At 48.2% G+C, this 19,754-nt stretch overlaps 2 protein-coding genes across 6 annotated transcripts in view; both read right to left on the bottom strand.

Annotated features, from left to right (window-relative positions):
- Positions 1 to 2,679, bottom strand: part of CDC42 (cell division cycle 42) — a 53,562-nt gene extending 50,883 nt beyond the window's left edge. For both annotated transcript variants that reach the window (XM_025935296.2, XM_086715974.1), the window contains exon 1: positions 2,570 to 2,679. The gene's annotated coding sequence lies outside the window, so the exon portion shown is untranslated. The remainder of the gene's footprint in view (positions 1 to 2,569) is intronic.
- A 13,007-nt stretch (positions 2,680 to 15,686) lies between these two features.
- Positions 15,687 to 19,520, bottom strand: LOC112870590 (SCAN domain-containing protein 1-like). Of its 4 annotated transcripts, XM_086715975.1 has the most exons (3): positions 19,362 to 19,512; positions 18,765 to 18,864; positions 15,687 to 16,620 (listed from the first exon to the last, which is right to left on the bottom strand). In XM_086715975.1, exon 3 carries the CDS (start codon positions 16,586 to 16,588, stop codon positions 16,136 to 16,138), a length of 453 nt encoding a protein of 150 aa, XP_086572101.1. In that variant the 5' UTR covers positions 16,589 to 16,620; positions 18,765 to 18,864; positions 19,362 to 19,512; the 3' UTR covers positions 15,687 to 16,135. The 4 variants fall into 4 exon arrangements, with proteins under 4 accessions (XP_086572101.1, XP_025789494.1, XP_025789511.1 ...); XM_025933709.2 differs by lacking the exon at positions 18,765 to 18,864 and having other exon boundaries at positions 19,362 to 19,520; XM_025933726.2 differs by lacking the exons at positions 18,765 to 18,864; positions 19,362 to 19,512 and adding an exon at positions 18,727 to 18,745.
- Between the last annotated feature and the right edge of the window lie 234 nt (positions 19,521 to 19,754).

Here is a 19,754-nt window from a genome sequence, read left to right as displayed (position 1 = left end):
AGAATTTCACTGAAGTTTAAGCCCCCTGAGACTACCCTAGCTATAACAATGGCCTTAGATTCCCAAAAAATTAGATTTAACGGAGTATAGGTTTTTTTGTTTTAATTTTTTTTTTTAAACATCTTTATTTATTTTTGAGTGACAGAAACGGAGCACAAGCAGGCGAGGGGCAGAGAGCAAGAGGGAGACCCAGAATCCGAAGCAGGCTCCAGGCTCTGGGCTGTCAGCAAAGCAGGACACAGGCTCAAACCCACAAACGGTGAGATCATAACCTGAGCTGAAATCGGACGCTTAACCGACTGAGCCACCAAGGCGCCCCAACTACAGGTTTTGATTAGTATATAAAAACATCTCAAGAGGACGTGATACCTAATTTCTTGAAGAAATTGCTGGAAAACAGCTCATTTTTAATACTCAGTTAACTATCCATCTCTCATCTCTGTCTAAAAACTGTAAAATCAGGGGCACCTGGGTGGCTCAGTCGGTTGAGCGTCCGACTTCGGCTCAGGTCATGATCTCACCGTTCGTGAGTTCGAGCCCCGCGTCGGGCTCTGTGCTGACAGGTCCGAGCCTGGAGCCTGCTTCGGATTCTGTGCCTCCCTCTCTCTCAGCCCTCCCCCTGCTCACGCTCTCTTTCTCTCTCTCTCAAAAATAAGTAAACATAAAAAAAATTTTTTTAACTGTAAATTCAAACTGTTTTCCTATATTTAAAAAAAATGCAAATTGATGTTTAAACTTCTTAAATGTAGAATTCTCAAGAAATAAGGCAGCAGAAGGTGTTTTTAAAACAAGATACCACATGACAAAGTGTTTCAGAAGATCCCAGTTCAGTACCTATTCAATCCTCTCCGACACCTACACACCACAAAAAGTTGATTTAAACCTACCACTTCTTTTAAGTGTTTCTTAACAAGCAATGTTCTCTCTACACACAAGAAACAATAGGAAAGTACTTGTTCCAACAAGAACTACCCTTATAACAATGCATTACACAATGGGATCTCATTTGCTTTACAATGCTAACATTTTTCTGTGCTGTATCTCTGTAGTCAATGAAAGACGTACAGTTGGGGATGTACCTAATATTCTGGGGAACAAATACTGCGATCCCAAAAGTCTGAACATGGTACTTAAGCGTTTTTTGGTTAAAAACCCAAAATTCGTTTTTAACTACAAAATTAAATTGTCTAGCAAGCAAAGGTAAGGCGTAAAATGAACTGATTCGCTTTCGGCCACAAAAAAGCGCACGTGAGCCGGCTTAGGTCTGTACTGTGCATCACTTAAGTCAGGTGGGAGAAGTTAAACAGCCTGGAAGTCATTTTGGACCAGAGAAAAGCTCCCACAAATCCCTTCATTCGACTATAAAAGGATCTTCAAAGTTACTGCCTACACAAGTGGCTGTCGGTATTGTCTTTCGCTTTACTCTCTGGCACAAGCTCATCTTGAGGTTGCAAACCTCCCCGGCTTTTAGAGGCCTTTGAGACGGCCGAAAGATTCCACAGCCCCATCTATGAACATGATGCGTAAGGAAGCTGGCAGGATATGCCACTGAGTGCCCCAAACGAGGCTGCAAAAACGCTGTCTTCATTCGGTGAGTCCCTGACTTGTAGGAGTTAAAACTCTCACCCCTTATATTGCGATGACGTAATCCTCCACACTGCATTTCTCTTAGACTTAAAGGGGAGGAAAAAACAAACGAACAAAGAAAATTTCACCCTAATAAGAGGAATTAAGCAAGCGGCAGAACGACAGTTTCGAGAGGTGGTTAGGTAACTCCCTGAAAGGGAAGCTTCAGCTGAATAAGCAGGGAGAGTTGGAGAAGCAAACGGAAATGGTGCTAGGAACTCAACCTAAGGCCGGAATAAAGGAACCTGGGGAAACAGCTCCCAGGCCCGCCCCGCCGGACGGGGAGTCGGGCCGCGGGGCTGCGGAGGAAAGGGCGTCGCAGGCACAGCCCGGGGCGGTCCGCTGGCCGCCCCCTCCCCGGCCGCCACTTCCCCGCCGCGCTCGCGATTCCGCTCCCCTCCCCCCGCCCGCCGCAAAATGTCCGCGGCGGCGCCCGGCGAAGCAGGAAGTCCAAGCCCGGGCGCAGGGAGCACACCCGGCCCGAGAGCCCGAGCCACCGGCGGCCGCGAGCTGCTACGCGGTCCCGGCCGGCCGGCCGCCCACCGGTCCTCGGGGCCGGCGGAGCCGGACCGGGGGGGAGGGGAGCCCGGGAGGCCGGGATGGGTGTGACCCCTTCCTTCCGCCGCTGCCCGGTGACAGCCCGGCCCCGCCCGCGCCATCAGGCCGGCACCCCGCGCCCGGGCCGCGCACCTCTCGCGGCCGGGCTCCCCCGCCTGCCCCGCCGCCACCCTCTACCCTCTGCTCCCGGAGAGAACCCGGACCCGCGCTCGCCCGGACGGCGCCGCGCGAGCCGAGCACCCCTTCCCGCGCCCCGCGCTCCCAGGGTTCCCGGGATCCCAGAAGGCGGGGTACCCCCGCGGACGGGGAGAAGCCGGGGGACGCGCGGCGGGGACGGGACAGTGGGGGAGTCGCTCCCGCGGGGAGCCTCGGGCCCCGCACTCACCTCAGCTTCTCCGCCGGGGCGTTGGCAGCACTGCGCGGGGTCTCCTCGGCTGCCGGACAGGGGCACGCGCCTGACGTCAACACGCAGGCGACGCAGGGTTGGGTGCCCGCGGAAGTGGGAGGGACCCGCAGGCGAGCCCTGGCCGCGCGGTTGGAGGCGGGGCCTGCATTCATCGGCCGCCCCGGCGCGGACAGATCACCGCGCACGCGCGGGCCAGCGCGGCTGGCTCGCTGCTGGTTCCCTGCTAGGCTTTGCCCCTCTTTCTCCGATGGTCGTGTATGTAATGGTACTATAAACAGTCGTTGGCAAAGCGCTGCCACTGACAGTGCTTTTGATCTTTTCAACCTTCTGAAGCAAAGTATTTTTCCTATGTTGCAAAAAAGACGGAGGCAATGGCTCGCCTGAGGGGCAGTGTCTTGCCTGGGTGGTCTCCTGCCCACCTCCCTCCCAGGCCTGCATCAGGTCCTCCATGGCGCGCCCGCGCTTTCCATCTGACTATACCACACTGTCCCTTGCTCCAGCCACATCTGCAGTCTTTTGCCTTCGGGACTTCCTCCCTGACGCAAGGCCTCGAACTCCCTGTTTCCCGTGGTTGCCTCCTCTTCACCAGCCTTTGGTTGGTTGCCTCTCGGCCCTCGAATGTCACTGCCTTCCTGATCACCCCACCTGTTTGTCATCTGTCTTCCCTGCTAGTGTGCAAGCTGCAGGAAAATAGGAACTCTGTGTCTTAGTCTCAGATGTCTCCCAGTGTTAACGGGAAATCGCTTATGTTAGTAATAGTTCATTTATCGGTGACCACCACAGCTATTTGGCCAAAAAAGACCCCTATTTCCAATACGTCTGATATAATAGTCGTATTTTCTTTTGAGCCTTTCAGTTGCACAAGAATAACTAGATTTTTCAGTGTTTACGATAGGCATGGTGCTAACCGCTTTGCATGTAATAGTAGTTAATGTAATACACACAACTACTCTATGAGTTAGGGACTTACCCCCAGGGGTGCCTAGGTAGCTCAGTCGGTTGGGCATCCGACTTCAGCTCAGGTCATGATCTCACAGTTGGGGCTCTGTGCTGACAGCTCAGGGCCTGGAGCTTGCTTCGGATTCTGTGTCTCCTTCTCTATCTGCCCCTCTCCCAGCTCATGCTCACTCTGACTCTCTCAAAAATAAACATTAAAAAAAAGAAGAAGAAGAACCATTACCCCCATTTACTGATGCATGAACTGAAGCTCAGAAGTGTTAAGGGATTTGCCCAAGGTTGCCAAGCTAGGCAGTGGCAGAGCTGGGACTTGGACCCAAGAGACTGGTCCTAATTGATCACTACACTATCATACTACCCAGCAGGTTAGGAGAAATCAGAAGAGATAAGCTTCAGGTGTAGTCCTATCCCTACTGATACAAACTATTACCATCTTGGTGTATATCTTTCCAGATTTATAGAGATGGAGAGAGATGTACACACATTTACTGCACAAAACAGACTGTGCTCTGCCTTTCCCTTTCAAAACTACATTGTGAATATCTTTCCATCTCAAATGAAACATCATTTTTAAAGGCTGTATTCTCCTGTAAGGGCATTGCAATATATATCTAATCAATCTGCTACTGGAATTTGGGTTGTTTGGGGCTACTGTAACTTTTGACTGTTGGTAAATGCATAAGCTTAGTTTCATAAACTTGAGGAAAACTGGTTGTGTTTTCTCCCTCTGCAAGACTAGTTGGCGGTGACCTTTCCTTCATCCCGTCTCACAATCCCATGAATGTCCCCAGACGATGTCTGCCCTTTCCATGAGCAGCAATATCTTGATGGGGTGTCACCCCACTGCTTGGCTTTTCCTGCCTCTATTCTGAGGACAAGAACTCACTTGGCACTTTGTCTTTTGTGTTGTCAGGTTTTTGTGAAAATGACCCTCCCCAACCTTTTCACGGTCCCAAAAGGCGGTAGCATTTCTACTGGACCCCAGTCTATCCCTTCCCTTGCTGCCAGCCTAGACCCCAGCCTCTAGAGCCTCCTCCCTACCGCCCCACTGGCTACAGCCGCCCCGTACTAACAAGAGGAGCAGCCTGGGGGCTCTGGTTTCCCTTCCCCTGTGGTTACCAGCCCAGTGTCCATTCCTCCTTTTTCTGGCAACAGCACCGCCATTTCTGCAACAGCCCCTTCCCTGATTCTCAAATCCCTGTGGCTCTAGAGGAGAGGATTCTACCCCTAGTTGTGGGGAGAGACACATGACCTAGGCTTTGCCAATCAGAGAATTTTAGCAGCATTTTCAGGGACAGGCATGTGACCCAAGGAGAACCAGTAAGACTCAATTCTGGGACTTTGGTCAGAACTGGCCAGTTGATGAATCTCTCTGCTGAGGGTAGGATGTAACCATGGCACTGCTGGCAACCATCTTCCCACTGCAAGGCCAGAAACTGCTTGAGAAGGAGACCACAAAAGAGGGGGAAAACAGAGCAGGGAGATAGACAGTGAAACCAAGTCCCAGTGGCATTGTTTGAGCCCTTGGATCTAGCCTTACTTCAATTTTCAGTCACATTAGCCAGAAATCATCTCCAGTCCCCACCCGCTTCGGGTCCTACAGTGCCTCCATCCGCATTGGACTCCTGAACCCTTGTACGCCCAGGGGTCCCGACATTTCTGCAGCACGAGTCCTACACCCACAAAGGTAATATCCAATTTCTAGATGCTTCCTTTTGACAATCTCTGTTTGAATTCATTTTACACAGCACAACCTTCTTGTCTTCCTCGATCTCGGCTCCTTTTAAGTCACCTTCTGGCTCGGGAACCCTGGTGTTTTTTCCTTTGCCTTCAAAATAAGATTCAAAGTTCTTTAGCCGGGCATTCTGTATCCTCTGTGATCTGGCACCGGCTTGCCTTTCCAAAGTTATTTCCCTTGCCCTTCTGTATTAGTCAGGGTTGTCCAGAGGAACAGAACCAACAGAAAAAGCAGGGGGAAGGGGAGAAGGAAAGGGAGACAGAGACTGATCTATATTGGTCTATATCTATCTATCTAAAAAGATTTATTCTAAGGAATTAACTTGCATAATTATGGAAATTGACAGGATGAGTTGATTGTAGGATGAGTCAACAAGCTGAGACTCAAGAGAACTGATGATGTAGGTCCAATCCAAGTCCTAAGTCCTGAGAACAAGAACTGCTGTTTCCGCGACAGTTCAACAGCCAGCCAGCTCAAGCCCCCAAAAAGGCCAATGTTTGAATTCAAAGCAGGAAAAATCTCTGTTACTTGAGGGAGGGTCAGCCTTTTTATTCTAGCCAGGCCTTCAACGGATTGGATAAGGCCCACCACATTAGGGAGGGCAATCTACTCAGTCTACGAATTCAAATGTTAATCCTACCCCAAAACACCCTGACAGACAGGTGCACCCAGAATAATGTTCAACCAAGTATCTGGGGCTCCAGGGCCCAGTCACGTTGACGTTTAAAATTAACCATCACGGGGCGCCTGGGTGGCGCAGTCGGTTAAGCGTCCGACTTCAGCCAGGTCACGATCTCGCGGTCCGTGAGTTCGAGCCCCGCGTCGGGCTCTGGGCTGATGGCTCAGAGCCTGGAGCCTGTTTCCGATTCTGTGTCTCCCTCTCTCTCTGCCCCTCCCCCGTTCATGCTCTGTCTCTCTCTGTCCCAAAAATAAATAAATGTTAAAAAAAAAATTTTTTTTTAATTAACCATCACGCCGTCAATCACACACCTTGTCTGTGTGTGGGCTGAAGCAAGACTGAATTACCTAGTATCATACTAGTGCAGGTATGATGATTTCTTGCCTCCGTGCTCCTGCTCATGCTGTTCCCCTTGCCTAGAACACCTTTCCCGCTCATCCACCCTACCTATCAAGTCCCACTCTCTTTCCCGCCATGAACTGGACCTTTTGCCCACAGCGACCTTGTGTCCCTTCCCACCTCTGTGCTTCCGCAGATTCAGCAGTTCCCGTCCCCGTCTGCCAAACTCCTATCCTTCTCTCCTTCAAGGATCACCATTGACCTCAGCTCTTACACCTTCCCTGACAACCCCAGGCAACCAATCGTTCCTATTACACTTCGTATTTAAAGCATACTATATGAAAATCAGTTGTATCTGTGCTAACTAAACCATTAAGCCATGAGCAGGCAAGGATCTTAGCTTATTCATTTTTGTATCCTTTTACCTAATTTCCTGGCACACTGCCAGCCCCCAAAAACGTTTGATAAATAATGCACGGACGAGCACACTGCCACTTTCCACAGGGCCTGCCCTACTTTTTGCTGCAAAACTGACGTCTGCTTCTTCTGAACCCCCGTAGCAATTCCCTGAGGATTTCTTCAGACCTTCGCCCTGTTCTGTCATGTTATCCGCGCTTTCTCTGCCCTACCGGAAGCTCCGGGGGTGCGCTCGGTTCTGGGTGCACTTTTGCGCCCCTCACGGTGCTCCTCAGGTGCCTTAAACACAATGAGTGAGAGGTGTCTCGAAACTGCATTCTCAGCCAAATGCCGAAGACCACAAATCCACCACCATCTCCCCGGGGCCTGCCAAGATTTACTCAAGAAGACGAGGATCCACATTAAAGAGGTTCTCCTTTGTGGTCTTCGGTCTTAGGATTTACATGAGAAAGTCCTAATTGAAGACTTTCCGTGTGATTCATAGGTGATAAAACTATAAAGAAAAGTAAGGAAGTGATTATTATAAAAATTCAGCTGCTGGCTGCCTCGAAAGGAGGTTGTAATCTGGGAGGGATGGGGGCGGGCAGTGTTGGCAGGGGTCTATTTCATGACCTCGGTGATGATTACATGTGGATGTTTGCTTTATAATTATTCATTGTACTATACATTTGTTTTACATGCTTTTCCTCACGTGTCATATTTCATAAAAAATGAAGGTTGGAAATAAACAAAACAAAAATGAAGTCTCACTATTGTTACCAAGGGGTAGATACCTATCCTTAAGACACAGGCCTACCCTTCCATTTCTGATTTACCGGTTGGTCTTCCCCTCATCTGGCTGGTCATGGCCATGGCTCAGGTCACGTCAGCAGCCCCATTCTGCTGCTAGGATTCCGGACGTGCTCCCGATCCGGCCTGCCACACCTCAAGGGGCCAGGGCTGCTGTACCTGAAGCGATAGTCCATCAGCTCAGGGACCTAGACCCTTCTTGGAGTCAGAGAAAGGAGAGGAACTGACCAAACCTGTTTTCTATTTTCCTTTTTTCTAACTGGCCCAGGCTTGCCCTCTTCATCTCTGTTACACATCTCTGGTGGAGACAATCTGAGTCACTGAAGCAGGGTGCCTGAGATGGGATAGGGGAGAGAAAAGTCTAGAAATGACTGAGCAACTCCATCTGCATTGGTAGGGTTTAGTAAGAACCCAGAGGCCCATGGTACAGTGAAGTCTTAATTTCAAAACGATCGGAGAATCACTCACGTGAACCAATTGGTTCACGTTGGCATGTTGGGACCAATATTCAACAGTCAGTGAATGTTTTATGTGCTAGGCACCTTGCATGCAAAGATAACTGATATGCCCCTGCTTAACCTCTTCAATGCTTTCTCCTGGTTCTTGTCCACCTCTCCAATGTCCTCAGAACCATGCACTCACTCACTGGGCTCCAGCGATGCTGCCCTCTTTGAAACTTCTCAGACAGAAATGACCTTCCCGTGCCTGCCTTAGAGCCTTTGCACTCGCTGTCCTGAGCTCTCCTGCTCTGCACAAGCCTGCTCCTTTCCACCCTGCACATCTTTGCTCAAATATCACCTCTTTAAGAGGACCTGCTCCCCACGCAGCTTAGAGCAGCACTTCCAACCCATGACAACACCACACTGCTTTATTTCCTTCATAGCCTCGTCACTATCCAAAACAATCTCACCCCTTTAGTATTCTTACTATCATTCTCTCCCCATTAAAAAGTAAGTTCAGGGTCTTCTTTCCACCACTGGACCCTCGGTGCTAGAATGTAGTCTAATTACCTGTTGAAGAAATGCAATGAATGAAGACATAATCTCTACTCAAGGAGTTAAGGTCTCATAGTGGGACAAACAATAATCAAAAGTGCGAGGACAGAGGTATGCACAAGTATCTAGCAGAACAAGAAAAGCAGAATATTCAAAAGAGTTATACTTGGGGCGCCTGGGTGGCTCAGTTGGTTGAGCATCTGACTTTGGCTCAGGTCATGATCTCATAGCTCGTGAGTTCGAGCTCCATGTTGAGCTCCGTGTTGACAGCTCAGAGCCTGGAGCCTGCTTCAGATTCTGTGTCCCTCTCTCTCTCTGCCCCTCCCTCGCTCATGCTCTCTCTCTCAAGAATAAATAAAAAACCATTAAAAAAATAAAAAAAAAAAAGAGTTACATACTTAACAATTACTAAGTACTTCCTATGCTCCAGGCATTGTTCTAAATATTTAATATGTATTAACTCACTGGAAATTCACAAGAACTCTGGAATATAGAAACTATTATCTTCAACAAAAACAAGGCATGAAGAGGTTAGTAGCACTTGCCTAAAGTTGTACAGCTGGCAGGTGAAAGAGCTGAGGTTCAAACCCAGAGCTGATAAGGGAAGGTTTCCCAAGGGAGCAAGGTTTGATCTAAATCTAAAGGGCCAGGCCAGGCCACGCTGATCACTGCCAGAAAGAACAGGCATGTGCAGGTACACAGGCATGGAAAAGCAGGATGTCAGGGCGGTAGATGAGTCTCATACACATAATGTTGAACACAAGAAGACAGACACAAAACGATATACACTGTAGGATTCCACTTGGTTCAGAAACAGGCAATACTGCTCTATGCCAATAGAAATCACAATAGCTTACCTTTCGGGGGATTACTGACTAGGAAGGGACCTAGGAAGTCTTCTGGGATGCTAGTTATTCTCTGTACCTTCATCTGCAAGGTGGTTATAGGGGTATGCTCACTTTGTACAAATTCATCCAGTGATACAATTTCCAGGATGCATGTTATATTTAAATTAAAAAAAAATTAAAGGTCACTTCAACAATAGTATTGACCTAAAAACCAAACCACTTGTGATTTTTTTTTTTTTTAAGAGGTGTAGAATTTTTGTGCGTCTTGATGATGAGATTTAATGGCTGCAGATAAGAAAAGCAGGAGGGCACCTGGTTGGCTCAGTCAGTTGAGGATCCAACTTCAGCTCAGGTCATGATCTCACAGCCCATGGGTTCGAGCCCCCTGTCAGGTTCTGTGCTGACAGCTCAGAGCGGTCATACTCCTTTGAATTCTGTGTCATCCTCTCTCTCTGCCCCTCCCCCCCCCTCAAAAATAAGTAAACATTAACAAAAAAAGAAAAAGAAAAAAAAAAAAAAAAAAAGAAGAGCAGAGAGGAGGGGCACCTGGCCAGTTCAGACGGTGGAATGCGTGACTCTTGACCTCAGGGTTGTGAATTCGAGCCCCACTTTTGGTGTAGAGATTATTTGAAAATTACTTTAAAATCATAATTACTTAAAAAAAAAAAAAAGCAGAAAAGTGAGATAGAAGGAACGAGAAGCTAAGACCAGGATTTAATGTGTAGACATTAGAAATGGAGGGTTCAAGAGAGGGGCTCAGAAGACAGAACAAGCTCAAAGGGACAGGGGAGAATCACGGACTGAATCTTCCCCTAACCTAGCAGATTCAGCCACAGTAGCATGCATTGAATGTTTCTCTGCTTCTGGTGCTGGGAAGGGGTGAACCTAGCTGGGACTAAGGCAGGAATGAGACAGGTGTGGGAACGGAAGCTCAGAGAGGTCTGAGATCACACACTTCATAAGTGCTGGAGTTATCTTTGCCAGAACCTCCAATTTGTGCTAAGACAGGGCCAACACTTAAGCACTGGCCCCACTTGAGGGCGGAGTTTTGGCTCAGAGGAAGTGAAAGCAGCCAGCTTTGGCGGTGTTGGTGGCTTCCTGCCCAGGGGACACACCCAGCTTCTAAATCACCATTCTGGACCTTCACGATGTTGCTAGGCACCGGAGGGGCCCCACCAGCTTTCAAGCAGAGCCAGCCAAGGGCAGTTAACTTCGCCTCACTGCAAGGTCAGGTGCAGAACAGAGAGGGAAGCCAGCCACCCGGTGAAGGCTTTCCTTTTTTTGTTTTGTTTTGTTTACTTCCATCCCCAGCCCTCCCACCTGCCCCCTCCCATTGTCTCCCATGAATTCTAGTTATCTGTGTTCACTAGAAGGAAGAGCCTTCAACCAGGCGGGAGTCATGTGTCTCCTACAAAAATCAAACTGTTCCTTGAGGATCCATCATGGGCAGGCCCTGGGTTGGAGGCCAAGAACATACAGATTCCCTCTTGATGGAGCTCATGATCTGACTGGGGACAGAGTGGACGCTATACCACAGTGATACTTGGAATACAACATGACATAGGGGGTACACAACATACATTTTCTGACTGAACAGAACTAAAGAACTACAGCCAGGGTGTTAAAGGAGCTCACAGGAGGGCCTCTGATGTCAGTTCAATCCAGAAATCAGAGAAGGCTTCATGAAGGCGACCATGCCTATCTATGTCACAAAGAATGAGTAGGAGTAGGTTGGCAGATTGGGGGAGGCATGGGGAAAGGCATTCCAGACCAAGGGAAAACGTCCAATAAATGCCTGGCAGTGGGTGGAAAATGCTTAGCAAAATAGTTAAGCCATTGTCAAGTGCATTGAACTAAGCTGCCTGTGGAAACTGACCACACATGATGCTCCTGGAAGGGCCAGTTACACTTGAATGCTCCAGCCACCACCGCCATCACGGTGGACTCCTCATGGCCCCCCACACCTTGCAGAGTTGGCCTCCTCTCCAGCAGCCAGGCCCTGGCACCCACACGCTGCTCAGGGAGTAGCTGCCCAATAGAGGACGTACTTTTCCATGGCACCAGCCAGTTGCTAGGAATCTCGAATTACCTTGTGGTCCCAACACTCGTTTTCACCAGCAGTCATCTGGCAGGAACATTTTTCTTTCTTTTAAAAAAACAATTTTTTTTTAATGTTTACTTACTTTGAGAGAGAGAGAGACAGAGAGAGACAGCACGAGGCAGAGAGAGACGGAGACACAGAATCTGAAGCAGCCTCCAGGCTCTGAGCTGTCAGCAAAGCCTGACACAGGGCTCGAATTCATGAGCGGAGAGATCATGACCTGAGCCAAAGTCCAACACTCAACCCACCGAGCCACCAATAACTAGATGAAATTATTCTTTTGTGGAACTCGGAGTCCAAATAATCCCAGTGGGAAAATTAGGCACAGGAGACAGTTTACAAGTATTTGCCTCTGGCTGCTCTGCATTTTCCTCCTCCTTCCTCTCACAGAATTAAAGTGTTCAGGGTTCTTTGGAACCTGGCTCTAAATGGACTCAAAGAAATTACAACGTCAGGCACTGGGGGTAGCTGGGTCGTGCCGCTGCACAGAGAACGCGTGGGAATCATCTTGGGGAGTGGCAGCGGAGATAGGGAGTTGCTGTCCTCTCCAATCCCCACAGAGCCCTTGACACACTGGACTTAGTCTGCTCTTTGATATCCGGGCAGCGTGACCTCACGGCAAGGGCATGGGGCCGGAGCCAGATGAAACGGAGATGAACTGCAGCCTCTCCTCTTACTGGGTTTGTTTGGGGCAAAGAATCTCCTCTGTAAATTCACTTCCATGGGAAAGAGCTGGTACCGCAGGGTTGCTGGGAGACAGTGCTGGGCAACTGTGAACTGTATCAGTTCTGGTTTCAGGACATGGAGGTTGAGTCATGGCTCTGTCACTTACCTCTCTCAACCTCTTCTGCTTTGGAGGTTAGACGACATACCTAAATCCCTGACCTTACATTTTTTTTTTACTGACAGTGTAAGGCTAGGTTTTAGCCATACAAGGAACTACTCAGCGGCTGCTAAAATTAGTTTTAAATAAAGCCAATCTCTGTATGTTGATAGCAAAAGACCCCAAGACTTATTGGGTAAGAAAAATATATATAGCCTAAACGGACATGGTCTGCATTTTGTGTAAATAAAAAAAGGATATATGTGTTTGTGCACATACGTCTGGTATGTGCTTACATCTGTAGAATTCATATTTTTGGAAGGATATGTAACTGCTAATTTAGGGGAGAGACTTTAAATTTTCCTTTTAGGGATGCCTGGGTGGCTTAGTCAGCTAAGCATCCGACTCTTGATTTTGGCTCAGGTCACGATCCCAGGGTTGTGGGATCAAGCCCCAGGTCGGGCTCCACACTGGCTGTGGAGCCTGTTTAAGATTCTCTCTCTCTCGTTCTCTCTTTCCCTCCCTCCCTCCCTCTGCCCCTCCTTCTCATGCTCTCTGGCACACGAAGGTGCTATCCAATCCAATCAAATTTTCTTTTGTCCCTTTCTACACTGTTGGGAGTTTTCTGTCCACATGCAAATATATCTTTTGCTTTGAAAAATGGGAATTCCCTGGGAAGTGAGATTATGGACCATTTTTGTTTTCATACTTTTTCTGCATCAAATGAAACTAAAAAAATGTTACTCTACCTTGTAAGATAAATTGAAGAAAAGTCAGAGAAGAAACATCTTGCATGCAGGAGATTTTCAAGAGATGCTTGTTAAATTCACACTTGCAGACATGATGTAAAAAGCCCAAGACTAGGGGGACAGATATCCAAGGCTTAGACTCCAGCTCCACCATTTATCGGCCATATTGTGTTACTGGTGAATCTCAGTTCTCTCATCTATAAAGCAGGTGGATTTATACGAATAGGTAAAGTCAGATGACTGTATGGATTAAATGAATCATGAATGCATCTAGTCCAGATCCTGGTACACAGTAAACCATGTTAGTAGAATGGCTGGGGTTGGAGGTGTAATATTAATCTTTGTACCAAAGAACTTAAGATTTGTCAGAGTAGGTGACCTTACCCAAACACATGCAGGGGGTCTGAAACCCTGTTTTTTTAAAGTCGGCTCCACATCCAACGTGAGACTTGAACTCAAGACCCTGAGATTAAGAGTCACATGCTCCACCAACCAAACCAGCCAGACACCCCAATATGAAACCGAATTTATACCACTGTTCCTACAGTTTCCTTAATTCCACATTAAGGGTCATCTGTGGCAAATCTGTGATGAACTGAACTGTCCTGTTAAACTGGTAGTTCTCAACTAGGGGCAAATTTGCCCCCAGGAACATTTGGCAATGTCTGGAGACGTTTTTGGTTGTTTCATCAGTGGGGTGCTACTGGCATCTGGTGAGTAGACTAGGGATGCTGCTAAACATCTTATAATAAACAAGACAAGCCCCCACAAGAGAGAACCGTCTGGCCTCAAACTGCCAATGTTGAGAAAATCTGTGCTAAGGTCACTCAACTCAGGACACCTCAGGGCCATAAAATCCCTAAGGTGGTAACTTTTGGGTCCTCCTGTAAAGTCGGCTGTTTACTTACACACTGTATTCTAGATCGAAGCAGCTGAGAAATTGGTACTGGCCAGGAAATTCTTAACATCGGGAGTCCCTGATCCCTGCAGACTAATAGAAATACCTTCATGATGCTCCGAACAAACTGAAATATTGGAGATATTCTGACCCCGTCACAGTTACAAATTCCTTTGCCAATCTTAAATTTTACCTAGAGGTAGGAAAGCTTAACCTAAGGGGCACCCAGCTGGTTCAGTCAGCAGAGCGTGCGACTCTTGATCTCAGGGTTGTGAGTTCGAGCCCTACATTGGGTGTAGAGATTACTTTAAAATAAAAGGTTTAAAAAGAGAGAAAAGCTTAATTTAGTCGATAAAAGGCACAGCTCACTATTCTGTATGTTCTCTACTCCCCAAGAATTTCCAGGCTTTTTGGCTCAAGGTGGGATTCCATCCAGTGATCTGCTTAAGTTCAGTTGCAATCTCACTTCCCTAACTTGGCTATTTCCTCCCTTCTCTGCTGTTAGCGTATTTTTAAAATAGGAAACGTGTTTTCTTAGTGCTATCTCAAAACCAGATACCAAAAAGGGAAGACTAGTTTTACTTAAGCGATCCTACCGATATAGCTCGAGGTCTTCCTCTCCCCTCAAAAATTATACATTTCCTTAATTCTGGGTTTTATAGTTGTATCCTAGCTTCTAGACCAGTCCCATGGGCTCAGCAAGTTATTAAAACACCAGCAGAATAAACAGGATTTCCAGCTTGGAGCTAACGGGTCCCTCGACCAAAGATTAGTTTCTGAATTGGCACCAAGTTGGTTCCAGGAGCAGATGTACAAATCCAAGAGCCAGGCCACAGAGGCAGAAAGGTTCCTCAAGACTGGGTCACGCTCAGGAAAAGCAACTGCCCTTTAATGTCTGCCTGTCCCAACCACAGCGACTGCTCTCTCAGCGGTCAGCTGGGGCACAGGTCTCCACACACACAAAGCCAGGATGCCCTGTTTCAGGAAGAGCAGAAGAGAACAGTCAAACGGCTGTAGAGTGAGTTCTGAGGGGAGACAAACTATAGAACAGTGATGGAAATGGATCAAGAACAAATCAAACAGATCCGTGTAAGAGTTACCTCTTAGGACCTTGTTTTATCCATTTTTTTTAAGTTTATTTATTTTTGAGAGAGAACATGAACAGGGGAGGGGCAGAGAGAGAGGGAGACACAGAATCTGAAGCAGGCTCCAGGCTTTGAGCTGTCAGCACAGAGCGTGACGTGGGGCTCGAACCCACACACCGTGAGATCATCACCTGAGCCGAAGTCGGACGCTCAACGGACTGAGCCACCCAGGCGCCCCGATCCCTCAGTTTTAATTTAAATTCTGACTGGGGGTGCCTCGGTCCGGTAAGCGTCTTGACTCTTGATTTCAGCTCAGGTCATGATCTTGGGATTCTCTTTCTCCCTCTCTCTGCTCCCCACCCCCACTTGTGAACTCTCGGGCTCTCTCTCAAAATAAATAAACTTAAAAAAAATTCTGGGGTGCCTGGAGTCCCACAGCGGGTAAGCACAAGCCCCGCTTTCTCTCCCCCCTTCCCTCTCTCTTTGTGCCCCTGGCTCACTCTCTCTCTTAAGAAAAAAAAAAAAAAAAAAAAGAATTAAAAAAAAAAATCTGAATAACACAAAGGCATGGGCTGTTCCTATCTTATGTCTAGCTCACATCTACTCCTGATAATTGTCTCACCTTTCTCAAATGCTGAGTAAAGAGCTAAACTGGTAAATCACCACAGGACACTGTGATTAAGGACCAAACTTTAATATTTCAAGGGCGTCTCAAACGAGTTTACTGGATGGGGTTACAGAAGCTTCCATTCATGCCACCACAGCAAGAATCAAGAATTCTGAAAGTTGAAGCGATTAGCTCTTTGGATACATAACAATATATTAAAGCATGTCAGAAAGTGCAAAAAAGGAGGCATTCGGCAGAGCAAAAACAAGCAACAGGCTGATTGTCCTAACAGGAGGGTAGAGAAGCTCTTTCCGGAGCTCAGTCCCCGGAATTAGAGCTGCCTCAGCCAGAGGGAGGTCCAGACATGGGTTTTGACGGATTATTACAACTAGTCAAAGCCAAGCTCAAAAAAACCGAGGCTCACATTTCCCCATGACCGCGACCGGCTCTTGCAACAACAACAACGAGCACCTCCGGTGACTTCTCACGCGCAGGCTGAGCAAGGACCCGGCGGCAGGACTCAGCCGGTGATTCTGACCCCGGGCTGACATCTCTGGGCCCGAGCTCGGAGCTCCTCGGGCAGGACAGCCTGGAACTGCTCCTGCACCAGCATCTCCACAATCTGCTCCTTTGTGTGAATATCGGGTCTCAGCCACTGTCCAGCAAGCTCCTGCAGATGTCGGAGGACCTCCCTGGGCCCGGCTGCATCCTCATAGCGGAATTTCCTGAACCTCTGCCTGGAGGCTGCAGCGTTGGGACGATTCCTTCGTGGCATGGTCTCAAGGTCTTCGACAGAGTCTTCATCGAGGCCCTCTGGTGGAAGCCCGGAAGGCTCTCGCGGAACCTGGACCTGGGGAGCCGATATGAGGACAACTTCTGACTCCTCAGCCACCATCTCATTTGATGGTGGCCTTATTTTATCATTCTGGACTTCTCTATTTCTTTGTGTCTCTAAGTACCCTTCAGTCTCCATTCTGGGACTCTGGAAAAGGATGTCTCCGACTCCTAAACACAGAGAAAAGACAGGCTCAGCGAAACAGATCCCAGAGACTGTTAAAACCACCTTGATCTCACGGATCTGGTCCAGATCCAGGTTCCATCCGCTTTCCAAACTTAACAGGGTTTCTTAATAAAGGTCCTAGAAATTCTATTTTTCTTTCTTCTGGATCAATTGACACAACGGAGAAAAATGTGTCAGTGGTTTACCAAAATGAAGACTGTAGATTCTCAAAGCACAAAGGATGGAGAGCACTGGCCTCGCTAGCTAGAGAACCTTCTAGACAATCTTTCACCCATTTTCCCCGCATTACAAAGTATTTTACATTATGTTAAAACAGAGAACTATGTATGCATATGTTTTATAGGGGGGAAAAATGTTTAAAACCAGGGGTGTTTGCGTCCTCCAATGTCTTTTATGGAGTTATGTTATGACCAAAAGCAAGTTACGAGAAAGGACTAAACTGTAAGAGATAAAAGTCTGTTCATGTACATCTACCCTTCATTTACATCTACTCTGCGGTCTTTTCTACCCCACCTCCCCATCTCTTTCATGATCAAAGAGTAACAAGGTTTAAAAGCACTTTGGGAGCTACCATCAGGGTGGAGCCTAAGCCCCCTCTTCACAAAAAAAGAAAGAAAAGACTAGAAAAGAAAAGCTTCCACGTTAAGATTAAGATCTTAAGTTCCTCTACTCAGTGTACAGGAAACTGACCTAGTCAGAATCCTGGTAGTGCAGACTCCCAACTCTTGGGATGCTTATCAGCAAACCAGATGTAGTGGGGAAGGGGGGAGAGGCGTACCAAGTACCTGTAAAATGCCAGAAAAAAAAAAGGCTTTGCTTCATTCGGGTTAGGGCCCCAGTCCAAGAGAAGGGTTATTTACAGGAAAACCACAATCTATGTTATCTAAAGAGAGAGAGAGAGAGAGAGAGAGAGAGAGAGAGACTTCAAGTGACAGTACAGAAATGACCAAATAAATTTCTGTATCAGGGTATGTCCAATCGAAGAGTGTAACTCCTAGAATAGTGGTCAGTTTTCAAAGACCGTCTCTTTTTTCACGAACAAACTCCTTCCCCCAAGAACGAATCCCTCCTTAGTCCACGTGGCAGAAGTGTCCATGTTTAAAATCCCTCCCTCAATCTCTCAAACCAGTTTCCTGGGTAACAACTGACAGAGGCCAACAATCACCAACACTGACCAGCTGCTTCGCATTAACTAGTTCTCAGCGCCTAGTCACCTCTTCTCTAAACGTTCCATGACCCATTTTCTAGGAGCCTTGTACCGATTCTAGACCTTGAAGTTTGGATACTCCTGGAGTACACCTGTTCTTCCCACATTATCTGGGTTTTTGTTCAATCAACAGAGTGTACTCTCCCCAAAAGGAAGTTGTTACTAACGTAGAGTGAATGAGGATCAAAGCAAAATATCCCCATAACTCAGGGGTACCTTGGATAAAAAGGAAATATTTAGTCAAAGAAAGGTTGGATGGAATGTGAGAAAGCAAAATCCTGGGAACAACCTAACTGACCATGAACAGGGAAATAATTAAAGTATCGTCAACCACTCAGCAGAAAATACAGTGCAGCCTTATAAAGAATGAAGTCAGCCTGTGAGTGCTGATACATCCACACGTCCACGACACGGCACCCAAGATGCAGACCACTACGTGTAATATGACCCCACCTGAGGAAATTAAAATACATACACATAAGCATACATGGCCTGATCTATCCACAAACACCTTCAATTATATTTACTTCTCAGGGGCAGGGACAGAAGACAGAAACATTTTTCATTCCATAGCTTTCTATACTGCGTTCTTTTTAACTACAACCACGTCTTACTTTCATAACGACTCAAGAGGAAGCAAACATTCCCCTCCTGCCCAAAACCTTTCTGAGTAAAAAACCCCTAACCCACTTAGGAAAACACCCTTTCACTAATTCTTCTAGCTCTTAGCACCAGAGGTGTTTACAACCCGGACTTCTAAGAATAGCCTCCATTGTCAGGCCAGTTCTCAAGGCTGGCTCTGAAACACGGACCAACTCTACGCCTCACCCCGCTTATAAATCCTATCAGTTTTAGAAACCCAATGACCAGACACAATGCTTACCCTCATCAGTTAATAATTCCTATTTACTGAGCACTTACTTCCTAGCTGACACTGTGCTGAGCATTTCACGTTCTCTTCTACGTGATCCCCTCAGCCACTCTCAACTCTCCACACGACTCTCTACTGCCCCGGCCGTCTCTGTTAGCAACAGCAGCAGCCGATGTTATTTGTTGAATTTTACAGGCCAAACGCTCTGCGGAAGCTGTCCCTCATCCAAGCAATCCTCCCGATAACCCAGGATGACATTTTCATTCGCAAGTAAACAAACTGAGGCTCGACAAGAAGGGATTTGCTCAAGATCACAAGGCCAGGAGGTGGCGGGGCTACTCAACCGCGTAGAAAATTCCCGGCTTCTAGGCGGGGAGCTGCGTCGGGCTCCTCCCACCATATGGGCGCGGCTCAGGGGGCCTAGGTGGGGCCGGAAAAGCGCTTCTGGGGCTCCAAACCAGGACCTCCTCCTCCCGGACTGCAGCGAGACCCTGAGCCACGCCAGCCCGGACAGCCCGCAGACCCGCAAAGCAGGGCTTCCCCGCTCCGAAAGCGGCCGCCGCCGCCGCCGCGGCCCCCGGCTCCCCACAGATCGTGCGCCGGGGAAGGAGTGACGGGCGGGAGGGAAGAAAGGAGGGAGCGTTCACCTGCGCAGGTGCCACCTCGGAGGGCAGGGGGCAACGGGGGCGGGGGCGCCTGGCGACCAGACTCGAAGCCCGAAACCGACTCCGAGGAAAGGAAACCAACTACCCAGCGCAGAGCTTTGTAGCCCGCCGCCGGAACCGGAAGTGGCGGCCCGCCGGAAGTTAGAAGTGAAGGGGGGGGGATAGGGTAGAGGGGGTCTCTCTAGGGCCCGGTGGTGCTTCGTAGCTCCATGGTTTTAACCCGTGGTGGGCTTTGGGCCTTCTTCAATCCTCAGGCCTTCCTACCGCGTGGAGCTGTGGGTACTGCCTAGGCAGCCTCTCGGCTGCTGGGAAGTTCTCTGCTTCTCTGAGCCCCAGTTTGCCCAGCTGCAAAATGAAAAGAAGTTGAAACGGGAA

The sequence above is a fragment of the Puma concolor genome, chromosome C1, assembly GCF_028749965.1.
Source record: "Puma concolor isolate L17-30 chromosome C1, mPumCon1.1.hap2, whole genome shotgun sequence".
Classification (NCBI taxonomy): domain Eukaryota; kingdom Metazoa; phylum Chordata; class Mammalia; order Carnivora; family Felidae; genus Puma; species Puma concolor.
The sequence above is the reverse complement of the archived record's forward strand: the minus strand, read 5'-3'. Positions and strand labels throughout refer to the sequence as shown.